Here is a 23,001-nt window from a genome sequence, read left to right as displayed (position 1 = left end):
AAAATAATCATTACTTTGTAAATTGTAGCTGTGTTGCTCACCTTCCTACAAATCCCTCCACCTTCTGGGTTCACACTGAAAAGTGAATTTATTTGGCTCTAATTAACTTATGGGAAGACCTTTCATTATTCTGTGAATAAAAGATGCTGCCACTTTAAGCTTTAACACATATTCTCAGTTTGAAAACCAAACTGCTATGAAAAGAATTTAATTGTAATGCAAACAATTTTGAAAATCCAGGATAATTTTTTATTAATTTTATAAATTCTTATACTGCAGTAAGCTGAGGTATGCTTAAAGGAACGCCATATCACATATTTTTTTTTTATTAACCACAGTTTAATGTACTTAGAAATCCTTAGTATCTATTAAAAGTAGTAACCCCCCGAATGTCCTGTCCCTTCCCTTATACAGCACACTCAGCAGAAACCACTTCCTGGAGGAGGGCTTGGCTCTTGATCCGTGTGGTCAATCACATAGAAGCCATGTTCTTCTATCACCCGGTAGAGTGTGATGTACTTGGAAGCCTTCCTTGTCCTTGGGACCACGAATTTCTCTGTGAACTCATTCTTGTCCAGTTGCTCCTTGCCTTCTGTGGTCAGAATGCAGTTAATGAATGTGAGGGTGTAACTGTAGCAGTTGTGGCAGTCTTCTTCATACCTTCAAAACAAGGGCATGGAGAAGAGAAGACTAAGCTTTAAAAGCTGCTCAGGAACAGGCTGAGAAGCTGCTGAAGGCCTTTCATAAGGGAAATTGGGCTTACTCAGCAAGCTGGGCCCAACATGTGCAGGAACACTTGGTATGTTGGACTATTTCTGCTTACAACTTAAGTAAAGATGGGACTCAGCTAAATGTCAGAGTGGTGAGTTAAAAGTGCATATAAACCCCAAATTTGGGGATTTACTTTCACTGAAATCCTAGATTCTTTAAGTAGAATTTCATATCTTAAATGTTAGGACATTCCACAGTGTTTAAACTTATTTCAAGGGTAGCCTGACAAGAGTTTAAATAGACAAGTACATTGTATATCTAAAGTGTTAAGTGAGCAAGGAATTGAGAAATCAACTTCACAGTTGCTAAAACCAAAAAAGAGCTTAATATGTTTATAAATTTTGAATATCACTTTTTAAAAAAAATTTTAAAGATTTTATTTATTTTTTTTTAGAGAGAGGCGAAGGAAGGGATAAAGAGAGGGAAAGAAACATAGATGTGTGAGAGGAACATCAATAGGTTGGCTCTCACACACCCCCAAACCTGGGGCCCTCATCCCAGGCATGCGGCCTGACCAAGAATCCAGCTGGTTTTGGTATATGGGATGATGCCCAGGCCACTGATCCACACCAGCCAGGGCTAAAACTTTTTTGTTTTAGGGAATATAATACGGCTTTTGCTGTACATGATATTTTTAAAAGTTAAATATGTAAAAATACTTAGTTGAATAACTAATATAACCAGAGTCCTAAATTTTGGTCCTTTCCATTCTTGAAATGCTCTGATTCTTTGTGTAATGTATGCTGGCTTACCTCTTCAGAAACCCCAAAGTACATCAACCCTTGCTTAAATTATTACAGGCATACTATTATCTTGGTATGGGCTCAACTAAATGCAGCTTAGAGTCCTCTGTGAGCTGAGATCATATTTGCATGGCAAATGAGGGCCAGGGAGCAGGTGGCCTGTGCAGCCCTGTACCTGTGGGGCAGCCAGGCCCCTGTGGTGGAGAAGTCTTCCAGGTACTTGTTCCACTGGTCCATCAGTCCAAACATGCCGGGCTGCAGTAATGGGATGCTTACACTCTGTTCCCAGCCTGCTTCATCGCGCTGGACACCATGCATGGTGTAATTATAGACAACTCCTGCAACCAAGACCAGAGTTGTGCAGAAGCTTGAGGGGAAATGCACCTCTGTGAAAAGGGGATGTCAGAAAATGACACTAGTCACATGGTAACTTTACATATCAGAAACTGAGGTTGCACTTTCTGATTATTGCCAGTTAGCGATAGGGCATTAGAGACTCTAGAACCTCCTTCCTCAAGGATCATCAAGTTCAAGAGGCATCCACCTAGGAGATTTAGAGAGGATCCTCCCTAGAGTTAAGGATTGGCTATAGAGCCCATCCTCCCCTGCTCTCTGCAAAGCAATTTCTTCAGGGAAACCCACTTGTTCTACCTGCTCTTCAACACTCTGAAGTCACCCAGACATGGAGACAATAGGCACCAGGATAATCATCTCCAAATATTTTCGTTGAAGTTCTGTATTTACAAATGGGCCTATCTCGTTTCCTTAAATCAGCAATAAATTTCCAGTGATGAGATTGATGGTAAGTTTTACTTCTCATGTGAGTAACTCTTGAGTTCAAAAACCCAGTCCTAGGTTTCTGGTCACAGTGCCAGTTTCTCCTGCCTCTGCGGGGTGAGGAAAGCCTCACCTGGCTGGCCTTGCCCACCAGTCCCAGGCCTACAGCTTCAAGCAAGTGGCTAACCAGGGCCCTTTTCCTGTAGACAAGGATGTCCTGGGTTCAGGGGTTGCAGACTCCATGCCCCTCAGAGCTAAATCTGGCCAAAGGAACTTTTATTTAAACATGCTTCACTTCTTTTTAATTACCGTTTTTTTTAAAGCAAACCACGATATGCCCCACCACCCACTCGGGTGTTGTACCCCCTGACTTGTCCCTGAGATTCCTGCCTAACCCCTGGAGACCCTGGAGTGTGAGGACCCAATGGCAGTAGGCTGAGTGAGTATAGGTTTGGGGAGCAGAGGGTGTAGGTCCAGATTCTGATTGCCATACAAGATGAGGTCCTGGGCAACTCAATCTCCAGAAATCTGTTTTTTCCTCTTTAAAAAAAAATGTATTGATTTTAGAGAGAGAAACATTGATTTTTTTTGTTGTTGTTCCATATATGTATGCATTTATTGGTTGATTTTTGTATATGCCCTGTTCGGGGGTCAAACACACAACCTTGGCTCTAAACAACTGAACTATCTGTCCCAGGCTCTGTTTCTAACTTTTAAAAATACCAACAAAAACGTAAAAGGCTTCTATCACTCTTGGCTGAGAAAACATTCAAGACATTTCAAATACTTAGTATTGTTAGTAATACTTTGCTATAAAGTCAACTGTTTCTCATTTGGGTGGGGGGAGGGGGTGGGTAGCTCTTCTCATCTCATCGGTGCAGCAGGAGAACCCCGGGCCCAAAGGAATTACAATTTAAATGCTGCATGATCACTTTTTCTTTAGAAATACTGCTTTCCTCTGGGTACTTTGGGTACTTTTTAAGCTAAAAAATAAAAATGAAAATGCACTCACCATGTGTGTTGGTTATTCCAACATGAAGATCAGACCTTCCATCATACTCCCTGAAAGAAAGAATATTGCATATGTCTGGCACGAAGTGTTGGCACTTGGAGAGTAATGGGCCTCCTCTCTTGGCTGGTGCCAGACTTGCCATCACTGTCCAGGTTAGTGAAAGCCCTGTTTCAAAGCTGGTTAGGCCAAGACTGCATTTGAAATCTAAAATTTCCCCCTGCCCTCCATCTGGATTTAGTTGCCCCTCCGCCCGCCCCCAGTACTAAAGGTGAGTGTGCTAGAAGGCCAGCCCTGCTCAAAGCAGAAAGTCAGCGTAATGCCTGGCAGAGGTGCCCACCCAGTGGTCATTTGTTGAAGGAGCTCCTATTCTTTCCTTTTATGTGAGGTGACAGGCTGTTCCTTAGGCAGATGTGGGTGAGAGGATCCCGAATGCATCTCAGTAGACATCTGTCTTCAAAACTAACACAGCCCATTTTGGTCTGGTAGCCTGTGCCACACCCACTTCTCTTGGACAGCCTTTGTTTTCTTGAATTATTATTTACCCGAGACTGGGTATTGGATGTATAAGTCCATATAATTTAAACTTCATAAACAGTCCCAGGCCATCACTTACCAACCGTGGGACTTCAGGCAAGTCACTTATTCTCTCTGATCTGTTTCCTCACATATAAAATGGGAATATCATAGGCTTCCTAATGAGTTGATTGTAAGAATAAAATGTCTATTGAGTGCCTGCCACATAGAGGTGTTGAATAAATCTGAGGTTCTTTTTAAGTGATTAAGCTCCTTTACCAGAGCACAGGTCTGGATGTTTGGTTCCTCATGAAAGCAAGCAATTGCAGGTTTTAAAATGACCAAGGACACAAATGGCTGCCCCACCTTCTTCAGAGCAATCTCGCCTCCCCTTCCCCAGGTCATCTTGTTGGAGCCGCTTTTGAGTATTTGGAGACCCTGGGGGACTGGAGTCTTGGGTGGCTCATGACCATGCTGCATCTCCCTGAGCACATGGCTGCACTTGGTTTCCTGCCTAAATCCTAGGCATTTCCTCCCAGACTCCCTCCTGTCCTTCAGTTATTCCTCAGTCTTGCAACAGATATTTATCCAGTATCAACTATGGGCCTGTTGTTTGAAGTGAAAGGCTAGTGCCACAGGAAATAAGACTGAGGTTTCTGCCCTTGGAGTTTTCTCACTTCAGAGGAGACTTTTTAGCTTCAGTTCCGCAAGCTGTTAATTAGTATGTGCTATGAAGAGAAAAAAAACATAGAATGCTGCAGGTGCCTGTGATGGGGTGGGGGCGGGGCCATCCCTCTCCTATATGACAGCCTTGTACAAATTTTTAAAAGGGTCCCCTTCTTCCTGCAGATGCAGCTCTGCCCAGGTGCTTGGCTTGGTAAGTGGAATGCAGATTGAGTGTCTGCAGTCACCACCACCTTGGCCAGGTGCCTTTGTGCAGTCCACAGCCTGCACAACCATGTGGCAGCCCTGAGGGAGCTCAGAGCCTCAGTGGTTCCTTTGGGTGGCTGCTGGCTCTCTTTTATAAAGTAGGTGAAATTGTCTCAAAGTGAATTGTGGGAGTCAATCCTGAGGGTTTAGAAGTTGGATGAGGAGGAAGGAAATAGTTTAGAACTTGGCCTTAGAGAGTCTTTTGGGCAGGGGGTTACTTAAGGACTCTGCAGATCCTACCTGAAGGGTTAAGGGGGTGGGAGGATGCCAAAACATACCTGACTTGTTCCAACACCACCACCTCCCTTCTGCTGATGCCCAGAGAAGCCAGGTCCGTCAGTATCACCACCACGTCACAGAATAAGTGCATCTTACTAAGGGCTAACCTGTAAGCCTGTCATGGGTCATTTCTTGAATGTAGGGCTGTGGCCTGTTCGCTGTGACATCCCTGGAGTTTCCCACAGAGAGCTGCTCAGTAAGGATTTGTTGAATGAACCATGTTATGGCAAATGAATTCCAAATTTTAAAGACTTTATTCAAAAGCTTTTAGAATCCATCCAGTTAATGACTTCAAGTTAGCATGAACGAGAGGCTCTTATAAAATAGTTTGGTGCAGTACCTTTTACACACTAGTTTGTTTCAGTCTCATAGGGACAGAGATCGATTAAAGAAGTTAGTTAGCAGGAAGTGAATCGTCAACTTTAATTTTCTCATCCCAGGCACTCCTGAGGGCATGAGAGAGTGGAGGGTGGATTTCAAGGAGGTAAGGAGTTTTCAGCATGGACGATGTGGCTGGACACGCTTCCCAAAGCACATGCTATCATTTGGTACCATCCCTGCTCTCTTACAAGCCAGGCCAAGCTTGTGCAAGGCCAGTCACAATTCCATTTGTAAATGCCACAAGGACTCTAAGGAGACACAATCCTTTCTTTTGATTTCTGAAATCTTAAAGTAAAATGGCATCTACAATTAAACCAGCTCTAGTCTTCAATTCACCTCCATGCAAAATAGTCTATAAGTGGCTGTTCTTCAGGATCTGTACATTGTACCTGGTTTTAACAGAAATGACAAACTAACAATAAAAGCATTATTTTGATAAGATTAGCTGCTGGGTCATTTTTCCAATTAGCCTCAAAATCTATGGGCAAAAAAGTCCTTATGGATTTTTTTCTCTTAAAATTCTATAAGAAGTGTATAGAATTGAGCAGTGTGGCTCAGTTGTTTGGGCATCTTCCTGCAAAGCAAAAGGTCACCATTCAGTTCAGTTCAGGGCACATGCTTGGGTTGCAGGGTACGGACCTGGTGAGGGTACATAAAAGATGCAACCCATGAACGTTTCTCTCCCTCTGTTTCTCCCTTCTTCCCCCTCTAAAAACGAATAAAATCTTTTTTTTAAAAAAGGCCGTGTAAGTAGGTTTCACCTTCATATATGCTTGCACTTATTCCAGAAAAGTATGCACACCATCTACTCTTAAAACAAGCAGTCCTGTATTTTACAATTTAATGCTAAAATACTGGAATTATCCACCACAGCTCATTCACACTGCAGATTTTAGTTACTACAACACAGAAAGAAAAGTTTGCACAATTCAAGGTAACACTTAGAAACACTGTACCTAAGAAACGTCCCTTGAGTTGGTTTGAGGAGAAACGAACATTTTTCTTGATGCCCATTGGTAAACGGATTGGAGATGCTAACAGGTGCTTCCTCCAGTTTCCTCGAGCCCACGTCCTGCCGGCAGAGGGGGCAGCATCGCGGCACACTGAAGCTGTAGATGTATTTCCTACAGTGACTGAATTTAATTATAGGCTTTCCAGTCTCTGCGCATTGCATGGCTTTCCCCTCCTGGGAGCAAACAAGGGCGGTTTTCCCACTTCCTTTTTCTGATTTCCCAGGTAGCAAATTCATGCAGCCGGAGTAACCCGATCAGCAATGACGTCATTCTGATTGACGGCCTCGGAAGCCAAACCGGGTAGAATTAACCAGTAACCAGGCCACCCCGTAAATTAGTGTCCTAAAGAGCTTTCATTTTCCTTTTCATTTGTGCTTGCTGACAGTTTTTTTCTAGACTGTATAGTTTGCAACTGTTGGCAGCCAGCTCCTACTCATCCTTAAAAGTTCTGCGTTTCTGTGAAATCTTTCTCCGCTTCCCTCAGCGTTCCCTTGCTCTGGCAGCGCTGGATTCATGTTTCTACCAGATCTCTGTTCTTTAATTAGTCATAAGTCTGTGAGCTCCTTGAAATTAGGGATCTGCACATATTTTTGTGTTTCTAGGAAAGGTTATATCGTTTTGGTTTTGAATAAGTAAATCCTTCTTTTGAGGGTATTCCCTTTTAATGTGTTATATTGTAGACGTAATCTTGCTAATAAAAAATTAACAGCACAGTGAAAATAAAGAAGGTGATTACCCCAGGTTGGGGTTACTAACTGGGAGAGGGTGTGAGGGGTTCTGAGACTATTTTAAAATCAATCAATTATATGCCATTTACAAGCGATACAGATTAAATATAAAAACACCAGGTAAGTTGAAAATAAAAGGTCGAAAATATACCTAAAAGAAAGCTGATGAAATTATATCATTATCAGACAAAATAAACTTTAATAGAAGAAAAAAAATCTAGACATTTCCTTTTTGAACTAGCACCCTCAGAAACATCTTTCATATGCAAAGCATTGTCTGGGGTCAACACATTCTTGCCCTGAAAACAGTACCCTGATGGCAGTAAACAACTAGCATTCTTCAAAGTATTTTTTGTACACATGTCTTTACATAGTATATTATGTGCACAATAGTGAGATGAATAGAGGGTATCACTGATACAACACTGTCCAGAATCACATGGCAACTAGCATAAACTGGGACATTTCTTGTCATAATGTGTTGACAAAACAGAAGAGAGCTATCTTAAATTTATTTGAATCTAAAAATATAGCTTCACAATATATAAATCAAATGCTGACCAAATTAAAAGAACAGACAATGCCACAGTGTGATTACACTAGAAATTTTTAAAAATCAGCAAGAAAAAGCTAACAAGAAAATCCTCAGTAGTTTAGGAATTAAGCAGCATATTTCTAAATAACTTATAGCTCAAAGAATGGAAATTAGAAAATATTTCAAATCCAATGGTAATGACATAAAAACTTGGGGGCATACAACTAAACAGGGCTTATTATGGGGGAAATTATATCTTTAAATATGTAAAAAAGAAGAATACTTGAACATTAGTGATTTAAATTTCTATTTAAATAAGTGAGAAAACAAGAATAATTTGAACTAAAAAAAAGCAAAAAGAGATAGTAAAGAGCAGAAATAGTAAAGATAAAATCACACATATAATGCAGAAAATGAACAAAGCCAAAATAACTGCACAGAGATGGCTTCAGTGGTAAATTTTTCCAAATATTTAGGAAAAAATCAATACCTACATTACCCAGACTTTTCCAGAGAATAGAAAAGCAGGAAGACTCCTAAACTCATGTGTATCTCAGATAACAAAACCTGACACAGATATTACAAGGAAGGTACACTATAGACCACTATCTGTTATGAACAAGGATGCGGAAATCCTAAACACAATATTAACAAATAGAATGTAATGATTTATAGAAAGAATAATAATCATGCCAAATGGGCTATATCTTAGGAATTCAAGGTTGACTTAACATTAAAAAATCAGTAATACAATTCAACTAACTAACAGAATATAGGATAAAGCGGTAAATGGAAAACAGAATTTAAACTTGAGAAAGAAACTTCCTTAACTTGATAGTGGATAGCTTCAAACTAGTGCTAACATTTTAACTAATGGTGAAATACAAAAAAATTTCTTTGAATTCAGGAACAAGACTAGGATATCTACTATTACCATTTCTATTTAAAGTTACACTGAAGGTTCTCAGCAGTGCACTACAAGAAAAAGAAATAAAGGATATAGAGATTGAAAATGAAGTTAAAACTGTCATTATTTGCTGATGGCATGATTGTGTATGCAGAAAATCCAAAACAATCAACAAACAAACCATTAGAATTAATACACGAACTTATCATGGAACAAGCAACAATTAGGACATTTTTAAAAAATCTTTTAAAATAGCATCCAAAAATCCATCTAGCTATCCAGGAATGCTTCTAATAAAAGTTGTCAAAGGCCTATACACTGAAAACTACAAATTTTCCAATGTATTTCCTAAATTTCTGAAATTTTGGAAGTTCTAATTGCAAGTATATACTGTGCTCATTCACAGGAAGACAATATTTTTACAGTTCTTATAACATGTAGAGATCAACACTGACAGCTACACATTGTTCTTACAACATGAATAGATCTCACAGATATAATGTTGGTCAAAAGAAGGCAGACAAAAGAGTACATACTAAATTATTTCATTTATATCAAGGTCAAGAACAATTTAATTTGTGATGAGAGAGGTAAGAATAACAGTTATTTTTGGGAGACACTGGGAAGGGGCATAAGGGAGTCCTCTGGGGTATTGATAATGATCTTTCATTTGGGTGATGATTTCATGAGTATACGTATGTTCTGTGCAATTTACTATACTCTGTTATATTTTAATGCGTAAAAATTTTAAAAAGATTTTTTACAATAAAAAGCAATGAGAAACCATGGAAAAGGTTAAAGGAGGTAATGACATGATCCGATTCACGTTTTAAAAATAGGTTTTGTGTAACAACGGATTAGAAGAGGGCAGAAGCCAGAAGAGCAGCTGAGGCCATTGCATGGGCCCAGGCAAGGAGTGATGGTTGTTTAGACTGAAACCGTGAAGGTAGAAATGTAGACAAGAGGATGCATTGGAGAGTAGGATCTGCAGGATATATAGAGAACCAGAGGAAAGTGTCAAGAATAGATTTTTTCGTTTCCACCATAGGAAATGGAAAACAAACAGCAGAGGAATGCCTGGAAAGAAAATGGCTGAAAGCTGGGATGGGAGTAGAGATTTTGTAAAAGGAGCAATTGGGAGAGGACTAAAGAATTCCTTACTTGGGAGGTGAGTTCTGGCAGGGACAGTTGAGACAGGGCCCGAGAAAGGGGCCTAGGGAGGAGTATTTGGGATTAAGATGCGCAGAGGACAGGCTGGAGCTGTCCACTTCACCTCAGGTGAAGTGATCCTAGAGACGCGAGAGGTCGCTAAGCAATGCTCTTGAAGATCGGCTGACCCGTAGGAACTAACAGTTGGCAGGCACGAGGTTTAAAACTGGCAGAACTAGGGTGGTACACTAGGCCCTGACCACGAGGCTTGAAAACGAAACAAGGAGTGCGGGGATTTGGGGGTCGGCCCCACCTCGACTCCGGGGCGGAACCAATTGTGACGGCAGTGAGGTTTCCAGTCGGGGCTACAAAGGTGCCACACGGGAGGGGGCGGTGTGCGCCGGCGTGACGCGTTCGCCGAGGAGGGGCAGGGCCCAGGCAACGCGGAGGCGGAGAGAGCGGGAGGCGGTGGTGGGAGCAGGACGCGGCGGCTGGACCACGGCCCTTTAGCCCTACCACCATGAGCACCAAGCAGGTTACTTGCAGGTTAGTGTGCGGCTCTGAGGGGTACGGGAGCGCCGGCCCACTTGTGGCCTTTCCCCAGGCCTCTGGGCGACCGGTGCGCACCAGTGCTACCGCCAGGGAAACTGAGGCTGGAGCGGATTCGTGGAAGGTGGTTCAGCTTCGCGGTCCGGCTTTTTCAAGGTGGAGCTAGCGCTGCGACCGGAGCCGGGGACCCGGCGGTGTGCGGCCGTATTTCGTGGCCGAGACCCTGGATGAGGCCAGAGCGGGGGCTGTTGCCGCAAGTTCAAGTGTGGCCCCTGTGTGTTGGGAAGACTTGCTAGCCAGGGTCGTGCAGGGTGCTGGGGCCCTTGGAGAAGGGCTCTTGGTACTTAGAGATGAGCTGGAAAAGGAGGTTTGGAGTTGAGTAAGGGTACACTAAAAGGACGTTTACAAACGGGGATGCGACGCAGGAGTAGGTTTTTAATCGGTGATAAGGGCCTCAAAGAAGCTGAGGCCCGAAAGCGGCCTTAATTTCCTAAGAGTTTGAAGAACTCCAGTGTAACCTAAACTTAGAATAAGCAAGTAAGCGTTGTTTTGAGGAGAATAATAACGGCAGGTAGGATTTACCGAAAGTTAAAGTGCTCCGCGTATTTCCAAGCCATTTATATTTATCGTCTCTAGACTTCACAGTAACACAATTAGGCATATGTAATTCTCGTTTTACAGTGCAGGAAACAAACTGAAAGAGGTTAAGTGATACTCTTACTTTGCTGAGATACCACTTTACGTGAGAAATACAACAGTAATGGATGGATGGTTGTAGAGGATTCAGAACCGGGTGACTACGCTGACTGCTCCTGTGAAATAAAAATAGTTTGGTTGTGTAACACCCTTATTCCTTGGTAAGCTTGTGGCTTACCTGTATTGGGATCATGGTCTTACTGAACTGATACCGGGAAAGTACAAATTTTATTTTAATAATTGGTTTCAGTAAAATCTGTCTGGGAAACATTGCTTTAAAAAAAAGTTTGATTATGTAATAGTTTATTTAAGCATCATTTATTTTGTTACTTCTCTTCAGTATTGTGACTATGTAAAAAGTTTTCTGTTAGCAGTAGTGTATATTACTGTTCGATCAATTTTTATCCAAGGCCCATGTGACTTACGTTAAGCAGTTGTCAGAAATTAGCACTTGGTGTTTATAAGAAAGACTGGTACTAGAAAATCTTTTGTGAAGATGTATTTATTCTTATTTGTATAAAGTTTCCCCTATTAACCTAAAATTGAAAGCCCTTTCAGAGTGAGGGGCAGTAAGCATTTATTTCAGATTTAAAAAAAAGAGTTGCCATTAGGAAGCACTGATTCAGGCAGAACCCCAAATAATGTTTCAGTTGTGAAACAAAGACAAGGGGTATGTAGGAGAAAGAGAAGGGGAGCAATTACATCTATAAAAAGAAGGCATTTCTATTGATGCAGATAAGCTAGCAGTGCTAGTTTTAAAGTGTTTTAAATTTTAAATACGTAGTCATATCTGCTTTCTTGTTATCCTTGCAAACTGTTTGTTGGGAGGCAGTGTTGCTTTAGGCCCTGTAAAGATTATTTTGCCCTGCTTTAACATTACAAGGCTTGAGGCATAAGACAGGTAAGGCAGTTCCTCTGGGATGGTAGCTGTGGCACTATTTTAAAGTGGCTTCATTTTGTATTTATACACCCCTCTTGGAACAATTTCTTTGTAAAAAACAAAATCACCTTCGGGGGCGGGGAGGAAAGTATAAGGGGGTTAAATGGTAATGGAAAGAAATACAATAAAAATTTTTTTTAAATCACCTCATTTTTATTTATTTTCATTTATTTATTTTATCCTCACCCAATGACATGCTCATTGATTTTAGGGCGGGGGGGGGGGGGGGAGAAACATCATTGTGAGAGAGAAATATCAATCAACTGGTTGCCTCTCATACACACCTCAATAAGAGACAGAAGCCACAACCTAGGTATATTCGCTGACCAGGAATCAAACTTGTGACCTTTTGGTCACTGGAGGACGCTCCAGCCAGCTGAGCCACACCAGCCAGGGCCCTGTTGGAGCAATTTCTTAGCCATTGTAGACTGTAGCAGATTCTGGCTACTGCTCCTAAAATGAGTCCACAACACAGTGTACATTTATATAACGCTTTATAATTGAATCTCAAGTCTATTTAGTATCCAGTTTCACATATATGGATATCTTATGCTCAGAAAGACTTGAGACTTGCTCCAGACTTCACATCTAAATTGCGAGAACAAGAACTTAAAATCAGCATCCTTCTGCACCAGGAGATGGCCTGACCTGAAAGCTTTAATCTGTGTTCCCCGAACAGGGGTGTCCTGCAGGATGTTGCATATAAACTGAGAGGGTTGGAATGTTCAGAAGGGATCACTTCTGTGTAAGTACAAACTGATTTACCAAGAATACCAAGTTTACATTAGTATGTTCATGGTGGAAGAACTTTTCTCAATTTATTACCTTATTCATTAAAGTCTTTTTTTCTTTTTTTCTTTTTTTTAAGATTTTACTTATTTATTTTTAGAGAGAGAGGAAAGGAAGGAGAAAGAGACGGAGAGAAACATCAGTGTTTGGTTGCCTCTTGTTCATCCCCTACTGGACACCTGGCCCGCAACCCAGGCATGTGCCCTGAGTAAGAATCCAACCAGTGACCCTTTGGTTGGAAGACTGGCACTCAGTTCACTGAGCCACACTAGCCAGGTCTTATTCACTAAAATCTCATCTCCAGACAATAGAACTTACAGGAAATGTTCAAAGTATGATTTATTGAGGGGACCAAACCGAAACAGTTTTCTTTGGCTTATTTGAGGGTGCAAGGTGTTTTGTGGTTTGTGTTTCTGACTGTGAAATGTGATAAACATACTTACTTTGAATGGCAGCAGGACAGTGTTAGTTTTGCTCCTGTTACAGAAAACATGCCCCCTCCCACCCCTGGGGTCTTCTTACTTTCCCACACCTGAAGGGGTTGGTCTGACACGGGCAATTATCCTCCCCAATTATCCTCCTCGGTTGGGCACCTGATACTGTTACCTGATACTGTTCCGCTCCCCACCCCACCCCACCCCACCCCACCCCACCCCTGAGGGTCTTGTTACTCTTGGTTCTTTTTGCTCACCACCCATAGGAACTGTGGCTTTCAATGCCAGAGTTTGGTAAAAAGGAAAGGAACTATTTACTCAAAAGTTAGACACATTTAGAGAAATGGCAGGATGGAGCCATTAAATTCTAAAGTCCCTTTAAAATACACACAAACACATGTTTACAGTCCTGCTTCCCCTTGCCAAACCAGGCCAGTCAAGGGTACCGTATCTCAGGAGAAGTCCATAGCTCAGCAAGGCTCCTGTTCTTAATTCAAAACTGCATCCTTATGGTGAGCGGGGGAATCCTTTTGCATCCTTTCAAACCGTGTGGCCAAGAGAGAGCTCTGGCACGGTTGCTACATCCAGCTTTCCTGCTTTTTAAGCCATGTGGTCAAAAGAGCCCCCTATTTGCTCCCAAACCACATGGCTTAAAAAAAAAAAAAAAAAAAAAAAAAAAGCCCCCAGCATGGCTGCCATGCCTGTGTTTAAATCCCAGCGTGAATTTTCCTACATAACCCCATTTTTTACTTCTCCCACACTGTGTTCCACCTATCAATAGTCTGGTTTCTTATCTTTCTGAGCTGCCATCTTTAGTCAGGCCAAGCATGGCTCTGTGACGCTGAAGCTGCCTCCAAGCTGCTCTTGGAGGCGCAGGAAGCCTCTCCGGCTACATCGCAGGTTGGAGTCATGTCCGTCTCCCTGGCTCCAAGTACAGGCACAGCTTTTTAATGTTATTAAAACACTGGCCAACTTCTTCAAATATGCAAAGTCGCTCTCAGTGGCCTTGCTCCACTTCCCTTATCCCCCCAAGTGATAGCTATGGGGGTTGTCTCCATTTTGGGGTACCTCCAGCTCAGCACCCCATTACACTCGCATTCTAATATACACTGTATCTCTCCAAGAGGTAAATGTGAACTGCTAGAATTTCCAAACTTAATGACAAAGACACCCTATATGTTTATCATCTGGAATGGCAAGAATGGTGGCTCACAGTTTTGTTAGTCAGCTCTCCGATTCCTTTGCCTGGCGCTCTATCCAGAATACCATGGGGATCGGGTTTGCTGATTTGCCTTCCTAACAATTTATGTCTTCCAATCTGTTTTCAAAGCACTGAAGCAGGCCTTTACTATAGCTTTTTTTGTCCTCAAGTTTCTTTGTCTTATTACTGGTAAAAGACCTAGAATTTCAGTTTTCTGAGAGTGAATCCTGGAGTTTTGATTCTTTTGAAAGTCACATGGGGCATCTTGTCCAGTGAGTGGTAGGAAGAACTTGAGCTCCAGAGTTGGGCAGTACTGGATTCGATCCTGATAACCACCTATGCCACAGTTTTCTCATCTGTAAAAAGAGGATGGTAATGCCTAACCAGCAGGGTTGGCTAAGACATTAAATAACAACAAACCATCTTAGAGCATTTACAATGTGTTAAGCTAAACAGTTACATCCATTGTCTCAGCTAAACCTCACAGTAATCTATCACAGAAATCTATGAAGTCCAAATATTATAATCATATTACAGATGGGGAAACTAAGGCTTGGAGATTTAAATAAACGCTCAAGTTTACATAGCAAGCTGTCTGACTTTTAAAGTCTTCACTTAACCACTACACTATACTTCATCCCTGCCCTAGGGCATCAAACCTACTACCATGCCTAGCATTAGCTCACTTTCCCCCCTTGATGAATCTGTAGTTAGCAACAGTACAGCCAGAAATTTTAAGCCTGGGAAAATATGTAGAAAAATGTAAAGGAAGGTGACAGGGACAATGCAAATTACCCATATACTTGGGGATGATTTGCAGAAGTCTTTTGCTCAAGACAGGCAACACTGGAAGGCCTGCAAGAAACCAGATTGATTCTGTCTTTTGGTTTTTGGTTTTTGGGGGTTTTTTTCCAGCAACAGCTACAGCTGCAGGCAGTTCTGTGGCTAGTAGTGACCTGATACCCTTTGAGTCATACAATAGCCATACTATCTGAAACAGTTACTGGAGTGTCCCCCAGAAAGATTCTCCCTACTTTTTTTTTGAGTTTCCAGCTATGTACTTCCCAGCCCTCATACTACCTGTCCCCCATCTCCTGCCCCAATTTATGTCTCTGTGGAAGATATAAAGGATGAGTGGTGTGACCATTAGGAAGGGTAGACAGTTGGAAATTGACTCCAAAGTATAATTATGAAAGAGGCCTGGATTATGTTTAGTACAACATAGATGGGGCAGGATGGCTATAAGTGGTTGACAAAAATGCCCCAAAGGTGAAGCAGGATGTGCTCAAGGTAGTTTTGTGTTTCTTTGTGGGGAGTGGAAATGGTGACATATGCTACAGAAATAAGACTGGGCTGGCTTCACCTCTTAATAACACTGGTTTCGCACTCACCTTTGTTAAAGGTAGTGATGGTGGCCTAGAAGTTATTTCTGAACCTCTTTAAATTTGAGCTCAGTCGCTTACAGAAGTGAAATGGCTTGCACAAAGTCACCAGTTTATAAGTGGCAATTCTAACTAGAAGCTCTGGTTGATGGTTAAATATTTGTTTTATTAATGGGAAAGGTAATTAGTGAATGCAATTTGAAAGACAAAATTTCCAAATATGACTTATGGGGTGTGGTGATAGAACTGTAAAAGGAATCATTGTACAACCAATGCTAAAATCCTTTCCCCTTAGATGCCTGGTTAACAAATAGTATCTGGTAGAGGACTTCTGGTCATCTCCTACCCTAGTTTTTTTCAGGAAATCTTGTCTGGCTTCTCCAATAGAAACCATTAATGAAGTATTCGTTAGTTCACACTTCTGTGGTACTGTTTATATAGCCACTTTGAGCCTACCTCTTCCAGTATTCATGAGGTTACTAATCCTGGTACCTGCTGTGCTAACCATTTTCTGCACACTTAAAATCAATATTTGTCATTCAGACTTGGCTCTTGGCACTGATTTTTTTTTAACTTTTATACCTTTTAAGATCAAAGATTACCATATTTGAGGATGATTGAAATAGCATTGCAGTCTTGATTTTGAGTAGCATTTTCCAGAAAGAATTATAAGACTTTAGAAGGGTAATACACTTGGTTCAGGACTCCCCACCGCTGCATCCAGAGATTAGCTAGAAAGACCCACAGGACTGACTCAGAATGTATTTGTACTCAGGGCTAAGGTTTATTACAGTGACAGAGTAAGGAGTCGTCGCTGGATCACAAGGGAAAAACAAACAGGCAGCATCTGGAGGAACCCATGTGCTGGCTTCCTACCTTTTACTCCCTTGGATAAAAGATCACACAGCATGCTTTGCCCCCAGCAACAAAAATGCAGCAACATATGTCTTGGGAAACCATTTGAGATTCATTGCCCAAGCTGATCACTCTCTACTTAGCATCTACCAAAATTCTAGACTTCCAGAAGGAAAGCAGATGTTTAGCATAAACCACATTGTGCAGTTAAGACACAGTAGCCAGTCTTATCACTTAGGGAAATTTGATATCACTTTTGAGAACTGTTTACCAGCCAAATTCCAGATGTTAGGCAGGGGCCAGCCTTGCAAGCATTTCCTTCTAAGGGTAGCAGGCTCAGACTTTACGTGTTAACTATTTTCTGCACACCTAAAATCAGTATTGTGAATAACGGCCTTTTTAGTAAAGTACCTCAAGTTATTTTTGTTTTAATTTTTTCAGTTACAGTTGACATACAGCATAATAATTAGATATTTATATACCTTATATGAGCAATGAACCTGATTAAGTCTAGTAGCCATCTGACGCTATACATAGTTATTACAATATTATTGACTATATTCCCTATGCTGTACCTTACATCCCCAGGACTATTTTTATAGTTGCTTTTCTGTAATTCTTAATCCCTTCACCCATTCCTCCACTGCCTTCCATCTGGTGACCATCAGTTTGTTTTCTGTATCTATGGGTTTTGTTTGTTCATTTTATTTTTTACATTCCACATATGAAATTATATGGTATTTGTCTTTCCCTGTTTGACGTATTTCACTTAGCATAATACCCTCTAGGTTTGTCCATGTTGTTGCAGGTGTCAAGTTTTTTTTTTATGGCTGAGTAGTAGTCAATTGTATGTATGTACCAATCTTCTTTATCTATTCGCCTATTGATGGACACTTAGGTTGCTTCCATATCTTGGCTATTGTATATAATGCTGCAGTGAATAAAGGGGTACATATGTCTTTCAAAGTAGTGTTTGGGTTTTTTCAGCTAAATACCCACAAGTGGAATTGTTGGGTCATGTGGTAGTTATATTTTTAATTTTTTTAAGTTTTTTTTTAAGATTTTATTTACTTTTTAGAGAAAGTGGAAGGGAGGGAGGAAGGGAGAGAAAACGTCAATGTGTGAGAGATACATCTATTGGTTGTCTCTCATACCCCGACCTGGGGACCTGGCTCACAACCCAGCCGTGTGCCCTGACTGGGAATTGACCCTGAAACCTTTTGGTTTGCAGGCTGGCACTCAGTCCACTGAGCCACACCAGCCAGTGCTATATTTTTGAGGAACCTTCATACCATTTTCTGTAGTGGCTGCACCAATTTGAGATCCCATCAACAGTGCCCAAGGGTTCCCTTGTCTTCTCATTCTTGTCACCACTGTTAATTTGATGATCGATTGATGATAGCCATTCTGAGAGGTATGAGGTGATATGTCATTGTGGTTTTTTTTTTAATTTGCATTTCCCTGATGGCTAGTGATGTTGAGCATCTTTTCATATGTCCATAATCATCTTTTTGTCCTCTTTGACAAAGTATCTTTGAGGTCCTCTGCTCATTTTTTAATTGGATTATTTATTTTATTTTATTTTTGGTGTTGAGTTGTATGAGTTCTCTACAAATTTTGATTACTAACACCCTATTGGATGTCTTATTGACAAATATCTTCTCCCATTCAGTAGGTTTCTTTTCATTGTGTTGACGGCTTTCTGTGCTGTGCAAAACCTTTTTGGTTTGGTATAGTCCCCTCCCTCCCTCCCTCCCTCCTTTCCTTCCTTCCTTCCTTCCTTCTTCAGTTTCCCTTGCCTGGAGGATATATCCAAAAAAATACAAGGGTGGGCAAAAGTAGGTTTACAGTTATTCATATGGAAAATAGGTTTACAGGTTTTTTAGAAAATAATACAATAATTAATAAATAACAGTACAGGAATATACTGTGTGTTTTGTACTCACGAGTGCAAACCTACTTTTGCCCACCCCTGTATTGCTAAGAAAAATGTCAAAGAGATTACTGCCTATGTTCTCTTTTAGCTTTATGGTTTTAGACCTTACATTTAAGTCTTTAATCATTTTGGGTTTATTCTTGTATATGATGTAAGAAAGTGGTCTGGTTTCATTTTTTGCATGTCTCTGTTCAGCTTTTCCAATAATATTTATGAAGAGACTGTCTTTACCCCCATTGTATATACTTGCCTTTTTTGTCAAAGATTTGACCGTATAGGCATGGGTTTATTTATGTGCTGTTTATCGTGTTCCATTGATCTATGTGTCTGTTTTTATGTCAGTTCCATGCTATTTTGGTTACTATAGCCTTGAAATATAGTTCGAAGTCAAATAGCATGATACATTGCATTGGTTATTTGGCATCTTTTGTGGTTCCATATGAATTTTAGGATTAATTGTTCTACTTCTGTGAAAGATGCCATTAGTATTTTGATAGGGATTGCATTGAATCTGTAGATTGTTTTAGGTAGTAAGGACGTTTTAATGATGCTATTTTTTCCCATCCATGATCACATATGTCCTTCCATTTATCTGTATCTTCTTCGGTTTCCCTAACTTCTTAGAGTTTTCCAATTGCAGATCTTTTACCTAGTTGGTTAAATTTATTCCTAGGTAGTCTATTCTTTTTGATACAATTTTAAATGGAATTGTTTTTTAAATGTCTCTCTGGTAGTTCGTTATTTATGTACAAAAAAATAGAACCAATTTCAGAATACTAATTTTGTATCCTGCTTTTTTACTGGATTCACTTATTGGGTTTTTTGGTGGACTCTTTAGGGTTCTCTATATAGTATCATTATTTGCAAATAATAGCATTTTTTCTTCTTTTCCGCTTGGATGCCTTTTATTTATATTTTTTGTTTTTGTCTAATAGGTGTGGCTAGGACCTCAATTCTGTGTTGCATAAGAGTGGTAAAAGTGGATATCCTTGTCTTGTTCCTGATCTAAAGGAAAGTTTTCAGCTTCTTTTTTAAGATTTTATTTATTTACTTTTTAGAGAGAGGGCAATGGAGGGAAAAAGAAAGGGAGAGAAATATCGATGTGTGATTGGATGCATCTCACACGCTCCCAAAAAGGGACCTGGCCCTCAACGCAGGCATGTGCCCTGATTGGGAATCCAGCCAGCAACCTTTCAGTTCATAATTTGGCGCTCAACCCATTGAGCCACACCAGTCAGGGCATTTCAGCTTTTAACTGCTGATTATGATGTTAGCTATGGGTTTGTTATATACAGCTTTTATTATGTTGGAGATATGTTTGTTCTATCTCCACTTTGCTGAGAGTTTTTATCATAAATATATATTGGGTTTTGTCAAATGCTTTTTTTGTATCGGTTTTTGACCTTCATTTGTTATATGGTGTATTGCATTGACTTGCAGATACTGAACCAATCTTGCAACCAAGAATAAACTTCACTTGGTCATGGTGTCTGGTTTTTTTTCTAAATGTATTGCTGAATTTGGTTTATTTTGTTGAGGGTTTTTACATCTGTTACTGATCAGGGAAATTGACCTATAATTTTCTCTTTTATTGCAGTGTCTTCATCTAGTTTTGGTATCAGAGTAATACTGGCCTTACAGAATAAATTTGGAAACCTTCCCTCCTCTTCTATTTTTTGGAATAGTTTAAGAAGGATAGATAGTGATTATTCTTGGAATGTTTGGTAAAATTCATTTGTGAAGCCATGTGGTCCAGGACTTTTGTTTGTTGGGAGTTTTTTGATGGATGATTTGATTTCTTTTATAGTTATTGGTCTATTCAGATTTTCTATTTATTCCTGATATAGTCTTGGATAATTTTGTATATCTAGGAATTTCTCCAGTTCTTACATGTTGTCAAATTTGTTGATATATAACTCTTAATAGTATTTTCTTGTAATCCTTTGTATTTCTGCAGTGTTGGTTGTCACTTTGCCTTTTCTAAATTTATTTTGGCCCTCTTTCTTTCTTGATGAGTGTGGCTCAAGGTTGATCAATTCTATTTATCTTTTCAAAGAACCAGCTTGATTATGTTTATGTATTTTTAGATTTTTGTTTATATCTACTCTGATCTTTTTAAAAAATATTTATTATTTTTTAAATATATACTTTATTGATTATGCTATTACAGTTGTCCCTTATTTTTCTCCCCTTTTTTCCCCCTTCCCTCCTGCACCACCCCTCTGCCCAGCATTTGCCCCCGCTTCCCTTAGTTTATGTCCATGGGTCATACGTATAAGTTCTTTGGCATCTCCATTTCCTATACTACTCTTAACCTCCCTCTGCCTATTTTGCACCTGCTATTGATGTTGCTTAGCCCCTGTACCTTTTCTCCCATTCTTCCCCCCTCCCTCTCCCCTCTGTTTTACTGTTCACAGTTTTTGATCTTTTCCTCAGATAAGTCCCTTTAACATTTCATATAATAAGGGCTTGGTGATGATGAACTGCTTTAACTTGACTTTATCTGCGAAGTACTTTATCTGCCCTTCCATTCTAAATGACAGCTTTGCTGGATGGAGTAATCTTGGATGTAGGCCCTTGTCTTTCATGACTTTGAAAACTTCTTGCCAGCCCCTTCTCGCTTGTAAGGTTTCTTTGGAGAAATCAGCTGATAGTCTTATGGGAACTCCTTTGCAGGCAACTGTCTCCTTTTCTCTTGCTGCTTTTAAGATTCTCTCCTTATCTTTAATCTTGGGTAACTTAATTATGATGTGCCTTGGTGTGTGCTTCCTTGGGTCCAACTTCTTGGGACTCTGTGAGCTTCCTGGATCTCCTGGAAGTCTATTTCCTTGGCCATGTTGGGGAAGGTCTCCTTCATTATTTTTCCAGATAAGTTTTCAATTTCTTGCTCTTCCTCTTCTCCTTCTGGCACTCCTATGATTCGGATATTGGAGCGTTTAAAGATGTCCCAGTGGTTCCTAAGCCTCTCCTCATGTTTTTGAATTCTTGTTTCTTCATTCTGTTCTGGTTGAATATCTCTTCCTTCTGCTCCCAATTGTTGATTTGAGTCCCAGTTTCCTTCCCTTTACTGTTGGTTCCCTGTATATCTTTATTTCACTTTACATAACCTTCGCTTTTTCCTCCATTTTACGACCGTATTCAGCCAATTCAGGGAGCATCCAGATTACCAGTGTTTTGAACTGTGCATCTGATAGGTTGGCTATCTGTTCACTGCTTAGTTCTATTTTTGGAGCTTTGATCTGTCCTTTCATTTGGGCCTTAGTTCTTTGTCTCAGCATGCCTGTTACATTGGAAGGGGCAGAGCCTTAGGTATTCACCAGGGCAGGGCCACCTAGGTCGCTGAGTTGTCACGCTGTATGTGGGAGAGGGGTCTGAGAGGGAACAATGCCTCTTGCTTGGCCCTCGGCCGGCTTTCAGTCACTTCCCCCGCTACCCACAAGCAAATTGGGCCCTCCTGGGGCTGAGTCTCAGGTGGGTGGGTTTGTGTACTGCCTAGGAACCCGTGGGTCTCTCCAATGAACTCTCCTGTGAGGCTGGGAGTTTCTCCTGATGTCACATACCCCACAAGTTTTTACAGCCAAAGGTTTTTGAGGCTTTCTTTTCCCGCACTGGAACCCTGGATTGGGTGGTCTGTCTCACTCCCCCCTCTGTTCCTCCCAGTTTATCTGCATGCCAATGTGGGGCTGCCCAGTCCTCCGGCCGCTGCCTTGCCTGTCTGGTCCTCACACACCTCCTTTCCTCGCAACCTCTCTGCCCCCACTGCCTGTCTCCACCCTCCTACTGGTCTGGATGAATGTTTCTTTTTTTAGCTCCTTGGTTGTCGGACTTCCACACAGTTTGATTTTCGGGCTGTTCTGGATTATTTTTTGTCTTTAAATTTGTTGTCCTTCTTTTGGTTGTGCAATGAAGCAAGGTGAATCTATCTACCTACACCTCCATCTTGGCCAAAATTCTCTCCTAAACTCTTTAGAGTTCCCATGTGCTGTGCGACCAGAGGCTCGCTGGGCACAGAAGCTTGTTCCAAGCTAACTCCCTACACCTGGCTCCAAGCCCCTCTTTTCTCTGACTTTTGGTGAGCTAACAGCAGCCCTGCTTTGGCTCACTTCTGTCGCTTTGACTTCTGCTTCTCAGTGAGTCCATGCAGCCCAGCAGAGCTCACTTTGTTTTTTCCCCTGTAATATTCCTAGAGGGCCAAAGCAGAGCACCACCCAGGCTCTCTCCTGTTGCTTTCTCTGTCCTAAGCCATTTATTGTTTATCTGGCCCCAGCTTTAATAAACATATCCTCAAATTAATCTGTACTTGTATTGTGAAATCTTCCCTGCAAACAGTCAAGAACCCATACACTACCTGCCAGCCCAAAGCAGATCCACTCTGGGCTTGGTCCCTTTCAAGAAGAGCCTCAGCTCACATCAGTGCCTGCCAAAGGGACCAAAGCATGGCACAAGTGGCAGCTGGCAGCAGTTTGTAATGTAACCTCTCC

At 41.0% G+C, this 23,001-nt stretch overlaps 2 protein-coding genes across 3 annotated transcripts in view; one reads left to right on the top strand and one right to left on the bottom strand.

Annotated features, from left to right (window-relative positions):
- Positions 1-385: 385 nt before the first annotated feature.
- Positions 386-6,614, bottom strand: MKRN2OS (MKRN2 opposite strand). Of its 2 annotated transcripts, XM_054594988.1 has the most exons (4): positions 6,363-6,614; positions 3,304-3,353; positions 1,690-1,852; positions 386-660 (listed from the first exon to the last, which is right to left on the bottom strand). In XM_054594988.1, exons 1-4 carry the CDS (start codon positions 6,578-6,580, stop codon positions 420-422), a joined length of 672 nt encoding a protein of 223 aa, XP_054450963.1. In that variant the 5' UTR covers positions 6,581-6,614; the 3' UTR covers positions 386-419. The 2 variants fall into 2 exon arrangements, with proteins under 2 accessions (XP_054450963.1, XP_054450964.1); XM_054594989.1 differs by lacking the exon at positions 3,304-3,353 and having other exon boundaries at positions 6,363-6,420.
- A 3,549-nt stretch (positions 6,615-10,163) lies between these two features.
- MKRN2 (makorin ring finger protein 2) overlaps positions 10,164-23,001 on the top strand; it is a 53,284-nt gene continuing 40,446 nt past the window's right edge. The window contains exon 1 of the mRNA XM_054595808.1: positions 10,164-10,284. Within this exon, the coding sequence (XP_054451783.1) occupies positions 10,259-10,284 (26 nt within the window). The 5' untranslated portion in view covers positions 10,164-10,258. The remainder of the gene's footprint in view (positions 10,285-23,001) is intronic.

Source organism: Pteronotus mesoamericanus, unplaced genomic scaffold (assembly GCF_021234165.1).
Source record: "Pteronotus mesoamericanus isolate MK-2021 breed Mesoamerican mustached bat unplaced genomic scaffold, CSHL_Meso_final scaffold_54, whole genome shotgun sequence".
Classification (NCBI taxonomy): domain Eukaryota; kingdom Metazoa; phylum Chordata; class Mammalia; order Chiroptera; family Mormoopidae; genus Pteronotus; species Pteronotus mesoamericanus.
This window is presented reverse-complemented; position numbering and strand designations above follow the sequence as displayed.